Raw genomic sequence first — 10,440 nt, forward strand, 5'->3', positions numbered from 1 at the left:
GTACAAAACCCATTTTCGTAAAACTTATATTTGGATTTTATACCAAAAAGAAAAAATTAATTCTTTAAGCCCATTTGATAATTACACCAATTTTTTATTCATTTTTTCTTCCCTGTTTTTTTTACTCTTCTCTCTTTTGTCTCTTACCTCCTTCTTTATTCTAGCTTTGCTTTTTATCTCTGTTCTCTCTAAAACTGCCCCTTGGTTTTGTTGGATTAAGTATTTACTTGTTAGATTATTATATATGTTCTTATATTTTAATCTACTTATAGATGTGGAGAGTGTTGGTGGTCCGTAGTGCATAAAATTGGTCTTCTTGCTTGCTACATACAAACACTTATTTCGCTCTTGATTTTTTGTTAGTCTCAATGCTTTATTTTATTATAAGTATTAAAATGGCAATTCGATTTGAAAATAACTTTAGAAAAATCAAAATCACACTGTGAGCACCTCTAGCTGGAAGCCCGAGTCTTATGTTGATGGGACGTCTGTCCAATAAGTTGAGATATATAAGGCATTTTTCATTTTCAAAATTATCACACTTATGCAAATCAATATAATTTTCCTCTCTTTTTCCTCTTCTTCCTTCCGCCATCATAAGGGTTTCTAACATTTTCTCAAACAATTCTGCAGGCACCTCGTGAATTCGAGCTTTCACCCTATTAAATCCTGTTGTTTTTTAAGTCTTCTTACTCCCCAGGTAAGTTTTTCTTTTTCTTTTCCTTCTTTCTTTGCATACTAGTAGATGAGCTGTTGATAGTCTTGATAAGCTCGTCAAGCGATGGGGATGAGAAACCTGCTGCCTCTAACTCTGGCCCTTGTTAGGGGGAGGGTGAGGAAGGCGCAGATAGTAAGAAAAAGGTTAGTAAGGAGGAGGTAGAGAGAAGAATTATTGAGGATAGGATAGTAGACTCGGGATAGAGTCGTTTAGGGTTTTCCCTTCTTGTATGAAGGAGGTTGATGTGGATGAGCTTAGGACTAATTATGGGATATTCAGTAAATTCTTGGCCTAGTAAATTTTCCACCGGCGGGTTTCGCCTGCTTTCATGTGGCCCAACTGGAAGCTGGGCCGTGTCTTCCTATTCATCCCTTCCTTGTTGAGGTTTCTAGCTTGTTCAAGGTTCCCCTGAGTCAGCTAGTCCCCAAATCTTTCAGTTTGCTAGTTGCTTTCTTTATGTTAGTAATCTAGGCGATATCCCATCTGTCGCCTAATTTTATTAATTTTTTATGTTGAAGGAATCCAATGTTGGGTTGTCCTATTTCACCTCTAGGGGAGATGCCTACTTTATGCTTTCTGATACTACTGTGAAAGAGTGTAAACGCCACTGCTTTATTTCTTCCTCTATTCCTCAGCATTCCCCATAGTATGGATCATCACCCGTTTCTCAGCTTCCTGGATATTCCGTCCATACTCGTCCAGTTGCCTTCCAGCTCTCTTGCTGGATCGCTTAAACAGTTCTTTACGATCATCACAAGCTAGTTCATCCAACCCTTCTCCATCATTTCAAGCTAAGTTCTAAATATGTCAACATGGATGGTGTTGCTGGTATAATTTTAGTGTGCTTCTCATTGTAATTTTTTCTGCTTGTCTAGCTAGTTTGTCTAACTTGCTAGGATATCTATTCTTGTTGCATCCGAAATTTTTAACGAACTGCTGCAGGACAAGGTCTTTAAGGAGGAGAAATCCTCTGGTGTGGGTTCTTTTGCCCAGCGTTCTTTGCTGAAGATTCCGCCCTCCGCTTCGGCTAGTTGTCCCTCAATGGGGTCCTAAATGGCAAATGTAATCGAACCCCCTCCCAATGCTTTCTAAGCGGGCTAAGGGGTCAGCTGGCTCTTTGGCTCCTCCAGTTCCTTAGCTAGTTACACGAGCTGGAACTCCCAGATCTACTAAGGAAGAAACTACAAAGAAGAATTAGGTTATGGGTAAAGGCTACTCCTTGTTGCAAGAGGAAGGTGACAACAGCAGGGCTGTAAAATTTTTTAGAAGAACCCATTTTGGATAGGACCTATATGGAGGCCTCGCCTCGCCTGCGGGCCTTGAGCTTATTTGCTTCTCATCTAAACAAGGCAAGCGGTAAGTGATATTTATAATGTTTTTCACAATGTAATTATACATAGCTAACTTGTTTGATCATTTCAGGCGATCATGCTAGCTGGTAACCTGTTCAACTGGCTGGAGCAAGAAGGGTCAATAGTAGAGGAGACTAAGAAGAAGGTGGAAGAGCTGTAAAGGGCAGCCCAGGAGAAAGATTGTACTCATAAAACGAGCCTTGCCCACCTGCCATATGAAATTAACAGCCTCCATAAGCGTTAGGAACAAGTTATGCTGAAGCAAAAAGAGATAATCCGTAAATATGATTCGTTTGAGGGGGGAAAGAAAGTACTAGATAGCATGTGGTCCAGCAATGTTGCATTTTCAAACTTAGGGATGTGCTTAACTGGGTCGACAATGCCATTGTAAGTGGACAAGTGCGAGGGTGCCCTAAAATGAGTAGGGAGCTCTTTTACCATGATGTTGCCACTAAAAGGAATACCACGCTCTAGGAGCGGAACTTCCCTCTTTACTCGTTGGTTGAACTTCGTCATCCTCTACACAAGGTAGTGCCAGCTTTCAGGGGGTCCTTGGGGAACTTCTTCCTTGCTGATAAGCTTGAGGGGGTATAGAGCTATCCTGCTGGAGACTAGCAATAACTTGCTTGCTAGTTCCTTGCTCATCAGGTGTTTCGCTTTTCTCCTGTTGGGAAGATTGTCCTGCTCTATTGGCTTGGGATATTCAGAGAGCTACCTAGATAGTCTTTATTATGAATTGTCGGAGTTGCTTAGGTAGCAGCGGATTGAGGCAGTAGACATAGCTACTGTATCAGGGGTATGGATTCCCCCTTTGACTTGTTGTGGAGGTGGAATGGTGGAACGAGCTGTAGTAGCTAAGGAAGTGTTTCCTTCAAAGAATCCATTGCCACCTCTCTTGTCAAAATTGGCCATTTCTCACATCTTACGCTCAAAGTTCCCACAAACGGCACAATCCGTACTAGGTTTTAGCCAACACATAATGATTGAAGGATCTTTAGAAAAATCTTAGGATCAACGGGGACTAACCTTGCAAAACAAATGTTAGCACTTTGATGCTTAAGTCAATAATGGTTTATTAAAAAAGATAAAAGAAACTGGAATCAAAATGGGAATAATGGTGAAATATAATGTTGAAGTGATATATATTCATGTTGAATGAAAATATAAGCTTAGAACAATCTAAAAAAAGCTAGAGAATTTTGAGAATAAATGAGGGTTTGAGAGTGAGGATTGATGTTACCAAATAATTGCACAAAGCCTCTATTTGTAGGCATGTACAGAGCGAATACAGGAGTTAGTTATAGAGAATCCTTTACCATTTGAAACCTATTTGAATCAGTTAACTAATCAAAAATTCTGCGTACAATTTGGACTTGAATTAATTGAGATACACCAAGTTAACTAAGTCTTACTAAATTTGCCTGAAAATTCAAAAATCTGTTATTTTTAGATTACGAACTAGTTTGCCATCGATCTACAAGGAGCCACCTGGAGGTATTTTACATTGTCGTGTCTTAATATGTTGGAAAACTATATGATGTGTCAGTCTAGCTGTATGATGACGTGTCTGGTTAGAATGTGCTCGATTCTTGAACCTGCCAATTCATTAAAGGTAAAAGTGAAGATAAAGTGAGATTTTGCCTATTAACTACATGCTAATATTAAACTTAAACCCAGTCGAAATGATATGTCAAATACCAAAGATCAGTTAAATCCTTTTCAAGGAAAGTTGCACTAACCCCTCAAGAATTTCCAACTACTGGGAGTTTCTTGCAGATTAACAAAAGTTCAGGAGATCGTAATATAATTTTTCCATTTTTAAGGACATAGGGAGATATCTTGTGACTAAAAATTTGGTGTGACATATGAGTCGAGTCAGCTCGCAAGCTCGGCGAGCTAGCTTGTCTAACGCTCAACTCGAGCTCGAGTCAATATATTTTTGTTTAAAAGTTCATGAGTCGGCTCACGAGATTTTTTTTATTTTTAATATTTTTTTAATTTTAAGTATTTTTATATATTTATTACATATGTAATAGTATATCAAGTTAATTAACAAAATATTATAATATATTAGACTTTTATTCAATCAATATCTCATATGTTAATTTTACATCTCTGAAAGTATGATATTTCAATACCTATCTAAAAATAAGCATAATCAACAATTTAATATTTTTTAATTATATTATTGTAATCCATTTTTTAATATATATATATATAATGTATCTTAATTTTATTAGTATACTTCAATATCAATTTGTAATTTTCTATAATTCAAAATATTTTATATAATTATTTTGAGTATATATTTGTACGAAGATTATGATTTATTTGTAAGTACTTGAACAAATTTATATATATTTTTATACGTTTACTAATTAATCATGTCACATTAAATTAATATCACACATATGTTTTCCTAATATTAGATTAATGTAATGTAAACATATGCTTTTTAATTTTATTAAAAAAAATTAAGAATATATTTTTGTTAAAAATAATTTATGCTTGTCATTCTAATATAACAAATAAATATTCTAAACAAATAAATTTTTATTTTAATTATTAATAAAAATTTAAAGAAGCTCGAGTTTAAAACTACACGCTCGAGTTCGAGCTCAAAATCAAAAGTTTGAATTCGAGCTTCAACTTAAATTTTTTGTAAAGTGAGTTCAATTCGTTTACACTCCTAGATTATCCGACTTATTTCCTTCTAGAAAAAGTCAATTCACGGAAACATGGTTGGACACCGTACAGCCACGCGTCAAATGCATGCTTCGCCACGTGTAAATTGGCATCTTCACATCCCCGCGCCGACCAGCTTGCACCGAAAGAAACATACAACAATTGCCACTTCCCTTTCACATTTGACTCTTTTTGATTTGGGCCAAAATATCTATATATTCTCATTCGTTGCCAATGACCCATTTGCCAACTCGCTTTCTGATAAACAGAAATCTCATCAGACTCGCAAGTTTTTCGTCGATTCTGAGACGAGGCCGTTTGAATTCGCTGATTCTTGCATCGAGTTCTTCGCTTTCTCATCCGGTCAAGACTCCAGTTTTGTGCTCTGCAGTTGGTGTTAGTTCAAGAAAGTCTGTGTTTGTGGGCTTCAGAGCCAGTCATACAATGGCCAGCCAGTCAAACCAGCCTCAATCTGTCCATGATTTCACTGTTAAGGTACTCTTGGTCACTTTTCATTCGTAATCCAAAGACGGATGAAATAGTTCTTTATGCTTGGTCTTCATTTCTTGATTCTTCAGGGCATGAGCAGTAGAAATTTGATCACTTGGGAATGTTTTCCAACTCTTTCTTTTAGTTTGGATGTTTAATTTTGTGGTTTCTGTAGTTGTTGGTTTTCGGAAAATGGTGAAACTTTGCTGTTCTTTTTAATAAATGGTGTTGCTTTTTTGTGGAAGTAGGAAAAGAACTGAGTATATGATATTGGAACACTATTGCAACTGAACATTGAACCCTTGATTTAGGCACAATGGAAATTGTTATTTTGTAGTGCTGATGTTCCATTTTCTTTCTTGATTACGTTGGTTCCTGCTTACATATTGGTAGCTTCTGAACATAATTCCTAATTAGTCCGTGGATGATAATATTGCGATTTTCGATATTCTTATTCTTGATGAAAACATGGATTCGTTATTTATGTTGCTATTGCGTTCTCAAACTATACAAATGTAGGATGCTAAGGGGAATGACGTTGATCTGAGCATTTATAAGGGAAAAGTCCTTCTGATTGTCAATGTTGCGTCACAGTGGTATGTAGCTTCTATCTTTACTTTGTTTCCTTCCATGTAAGATCAAATATAAGCTTATATTCCATTTGATGTTTGCATAAATTATCATACTGGGATGAACGTCGTTTGCCTCAGAATTCGGATTGCTTCATTTTCTGTCTTTTTGGATGTTGAGTTGTAAAATTGGGGTCACGTAGAGGCCAAGTTTGCTAAGTTAATGATGTGATTGCATGCCTATGTAAAAACACGACCATCTGTATTAGGCATTAATGTACTTGGGATCAATTTATTTGTGTGTTCTGATGGTTTTTGATCACAAGACTCTTTTTGCCTGGAAACAACTATGTTGAGATGGCAATGGACGTCCTTAGAGGTGATAAGACATGTCTAGGGTTTGTCAATGGCAACTCATTCATTCTCTTTAGGGCATATTTGTATCTCATCCTGTGTTTTCTCCTCTCTAATGCTTGCTAAATGAATTGATGTGAAATCTCTTTGTAACTATATAATTCAATCAACCAAACAAAGCCTTGGTCATACATTTTTGGTTGATATAGACAGCTGTATTGTGGTGAAAATTTTCAATTTCTACCATTCGAAATTCTTAAAGATGTGATGGCATCATATATTATCTTTCTGGTTTACTTCAATATATGTTATCATTTGTTTCCTACGGTTGAAGAAAGTTATTGATTACTTTTTCTTGTCTGTCTGCTGTAGTGGCTTGACCAATTCAAATTACACCGAGCTAACAAAATTATATGAGAAGTACAAGGATCAAGGTTCGATCTTGTTTACTTTCAATTGTTTCATGAGTGCCCTTCTGTTCAACATGGTTTTTGACAGTTATTATTGTTTCTTCTTTCATCTCATTTGATGCTTGAGAACCTATTAGCAGGTTTGGAATTTTTATTTATTTTTAATTCTTGCGACCACAGTAATCATGGACACATTGTACTTTTCGGTTTCTTTTTTCTTGGGAGTGGGCATTAGGTTTGGAATGTTCAAATTTCTATTGTTGCAGAATCTCTTTATAATTTACAGTTGTTTGGTTATTGCTCAGGTTTGGAGATATTGGCATTTCCTTGCAATCAGTTTGGCTCACAAGAGCCTGGTAGCAATGAACAGATCCTGGAGTTTGCTTGCACTCGTTTTAAAGCCGAGTATCCCATATTTGATAAGGTGGGTATTATAGGATCTGTTCTTCTGATTCCGAACAAGTTAAGAAGACAAAATTTCTGATTGATGAGCAATTTCCTAATGTGTACCTTTTTGGAAATGAGGGTGAAGAGCAGTTATGTGTTTTCACAAAAGACTCGAAAGATAAGGGGAAGTTTTTCATACTATGGCATTTCTGCTGGCTGAAAACTAGAAGTATTCCTAATACTAATATAAACACAGTGATAGCTTCTTCCTATGATCTTTCAGCAAACTGTTTATTAAAGAAATAACCCTAACCATGATGTGGGATTGCTTCCATTTTCACCTTTTAGTAGTTTGTTGGCTAAAACTATGATTGCTTAGCTCCAGTTAAACCAGGCCATAAGCATCGGCTAAGTCTGTCCTTTGATTGCCCATGGGGATTTAAGTTGTTATCAGTTGTGCTACACAATTTCAGTTTCTGTTGAGTAATACATAGACTAAACATTTTCTTTTGTGAACTCAGGTTGAGGTTAACGGCTCGAATGCTGCTCCACTATACAAGTACCTGAAATCAGCCAAAGGTGGTCTTTTTGGGGACAGCATCAAATGGAACTTCTCCAAATTCCTCGTTGACAAGGAGGGTCGTGTTGTTGATCGTTATGCCCCCACTACTTCCCCTCTCAGCATAGAGGTAAAGGTTGCTGCTTGATGCTCCCAACTATGTGAATTTATTTGCATATGATTTACGAGGGATCTTTCAATTCTGTATCTATGCAGAAGGATATAAAGAAGCTCCTGGAGAAAGCTTAAGCGTTTACATTGGTCTAGTTCGTTGTACAACTCAAATAATCTCCCGCGTCAATGGTTAAGTGAATAAAGCGATACACCTTTGTTCGCCGTGTTTAAGATCTTTACTGGGTTTTACTATTTCAAAAGTACTTAACATTCAAATCCCCACACTGCTGTACATTATGCCAACTGAGTCTGTTGATTGTTGGGAAATGCTGTTATTATATTCTTCTGTCTGGTGTCTGGTTCATTTTGACTACTATCAGTTTGTCCCTCTGCCGTTGTAATCTCTGTGAACTGAATATACTGTCTACTCTTCTGGCAATTTTCCTTTAATGCTTTTGGCATCTGGAAAATTTGTTACTAAAGTCAGTATAGGTTTTCTTCCTGATGTACACGCTTGAGCGTTGTTGGGCTACAGCTCTGCAAGCAAAAATGTCAATTATCAACATGACATGGTGCACCGTTCTCCTTGTTCCTCTTCTGCTGGGGGAGAACAGGGTTGTGATTGCGTCTGTACCATGTGCTGGTTATAGTTCTTGTAGCTGGTTTGTTGTTGTGCATCGTCCTTCACGATGCAACTATAGCACTCTCCATTGTTTCGGTTAGATGTATCATGCAAGTCGACTCAATTTACGTGAAATTTTTGGAGCCTCGTTCCGTTCTTGGCCAGAGGAGAGGTGGTCCGAAAACAATGGTAACTAGTTGCGTATAATTTGATTTTTTTTTTTGTTATATATATTAAAATAAATAAAATAGTAAGCCAAAGACTACAGTCGCGTATAATTTGATTTTTTTTAATTATATATATTAAACTAAATAAAATAGGCAACTGATCAAAAATGATACTGTAAATGGATTTCAGATGTATACAAATATAGAACTGCTGATATCATTGATTGTTTACAAAGTTGGTTTATTTATGAAAGAAGTAAACAGAGATTTGACTATTTTAATCATTTTATATTTATCATAAGTGTGGATTACACTTAGACTTCCTTTGAATTTGGAATTATATTTATTCTTCAAAAAGTTTTTAGAATTTCTCTTACCCTCGGTTTTGAAGATTTATTACTTATGTTTGACCAGATGAAAAATATTAATCTTACTAAAAAGGTTGCATGAATTTACAAAATTTATTCCTTGTCTGACATTTTCATCATTGATTAACAAAATACAAATATTTAGTGTGTTTTTAAGGTATTCTATGAAGTCAAAGTAAGTCCTATCTAAACGATCAAGACTTGGGAAACGAGATCACATTTTGGCCAAAAAGGAGTTTCGGCGAACGCCCTTCAATGCTCAAGTCAGTTTGGATATAAGGTCTCAAAAAGAATAAGAGCCCAAATAGAATGGTAAAAGTTATACTTGATGGGGGATTACCAAAATTTAGAAATGGTGGTGGATTGTACAAGTCACGGGCACCTTAGGTCAAGAAAATTATAAATGGCGAGCAGTGGGGCACATATATCTACAATAACAGTAATAGGTAGTGGTCCTGATGGACAAAAGTCGCACCACTACTGCCCAAAGTAGCGGGTTTACTAATGGTGCTAGATGTTTGTCCTTTTCATTAGGTATGAAGGTTATTCACACACTTTGGTACTTACGCATTTTCCTGTACTCTTCTTGTGATCCAGACTTTGAATACAAGTGTGAGATACCGTACTCTAATTCTTTTACAGAGAAATGATTACGTTAAGGTCTCGGATATTACTTGAAGGTCTCTTGGTGGCTTTGAAGATGTTAAGGTGATGTCATAAATATCCCACGTCACTTGAACTTAAATATTAAATATGCTAGCGGGGCGATTATAGTGTTTCCGGACATGGAGGCTTTTGGCTGTTGTATGTCCAATGGTAGCCACGTTTTCTTTATTCCCATGTTCTCCTTACCGGTTAAATACCCATGTTTTATGAGATAACCCTTGGTCTTCTTCTCCAAGTCTCCCCTTTCCTGTTGTGGAGTTGTGTCTGTCTCGAATCCCCAACATGTTAGTGATTTCTTTGTCCCTTGTGTTGCATTTCGGTATCCTTTGCTTTCCATATCTTAAGTGATTCTACATGGAGAAGTGTAAGTGGTACCCCCACGAAAATTATGTGAGATCTCGAGGATACTTTATTTGTTCCCCGTCAATCTAATAGTTCACTAGTGTTGGTATGTGAAACTTTTGAATTGATAAACATTATTTTTTCGAAGAAACCCTAGATTTTGATTGTCCCTGGTTGCGTCTCTCCTTCATTTTATTTGCTGAGGACCTAGTGGCCCTCCAGTCCAAGTACTCAATTTTCGGTGATTATGAATTTCGTTCATCTCCCTCCCCTCCCCGCGCAAGCAGTTAGAACCCTATTTTTGGCGGACTTTGAACTGAGATTAAGGTTACCTCTGCATCCTTTAATTACTGAGATTCTCAACCATCTTGGTTTGTGTATCTTGAGGAGATCTTTTCCATTGTTGATTTGTCTCCTATTCTATGTGAGCTTGATGATTCCCATTTGGGTACTACAATTGTCCTTACCTTGTTCAACTCAATTAATATAAAAAAAAGAAAAGAAAAATAGAGCTGAGGCTGCTTTGACGAGCGACACTTGGTGCTTGACGACAGGTAATCTTGAGTGAGTTGCGAAAGTTGAAGTTATGGGCGTTGTCGGGGGAGAAGAAGGGAAAGGGGATGAAGGAGTTGAGAGAA

At 36.8% G+C, this 10,440-nt stretch overlaps 1 protein-coding gene and 1 long non-coding RNA gene across 2 annotated transcripts; both read left to right on the plus strand.

Annotated features, from left to right (window-relative positions):
* The first annotated feature begins 208 nt into the window (after positions 1 to 208).
* Positions 209 to 2,990, plus strand: LOC148789457 (uncharacterized). Its single transcript, XR_016065356.1, has 2 exons — positions 209 to 2,074; positions 2,141 to 2,990. It is a non-coding gene; the product is annotated as an uncharacterized LOC148789457 (long non-coding RNA).
* Positions 2,991 to 4,931: 1,941 nt separating this feature from the next.
* Positions 4,932 to 7,983, plus strand: LOC105157750 (putative phospholipid hydroperoxide glutathione peroxidase). The gene is made up of 6 exons (XM_011074216.3): positions 4,932 to 5,250; positions 5,764 to 5,840; positions 6,540 to 6,601; positions 6,883 to 7,001; positions 7,486 to 7,653; positions 7,740 to 7,983. The coding sequence occupies exons 1-6, from the start codon at positions 4,990 to 4,992 to the stop codon at positions 7,770 to 7,772; spliced, it is 720 nt and encodes a 239-aa protein (XP_011072518.1). The 5' UTR covers positions 4,932 to 4,989; the 3' UTR covers positions 7,773 to 7,983.
* Positions 7,984 to 10,440: the final 2,457 nt, after the last annotated feature.

The sequence above is a fragment of the Sesamum indicum genome, linkage group LG1, assembly GCF_026168435.1.
Source record: "Sesamum indicum cultivar Baizhima isolate 11 linkage group LG1, ASM2616843v1, whole genome shotgun sequence".
In the NCBI taxonomy this organism is placed as follows: Eukaryota; Viridiplantae; Streptophyta; class Magnoliopsida; order Lamiales; family Pedaliaceae; genus Sesamum; species Sesamum indicum.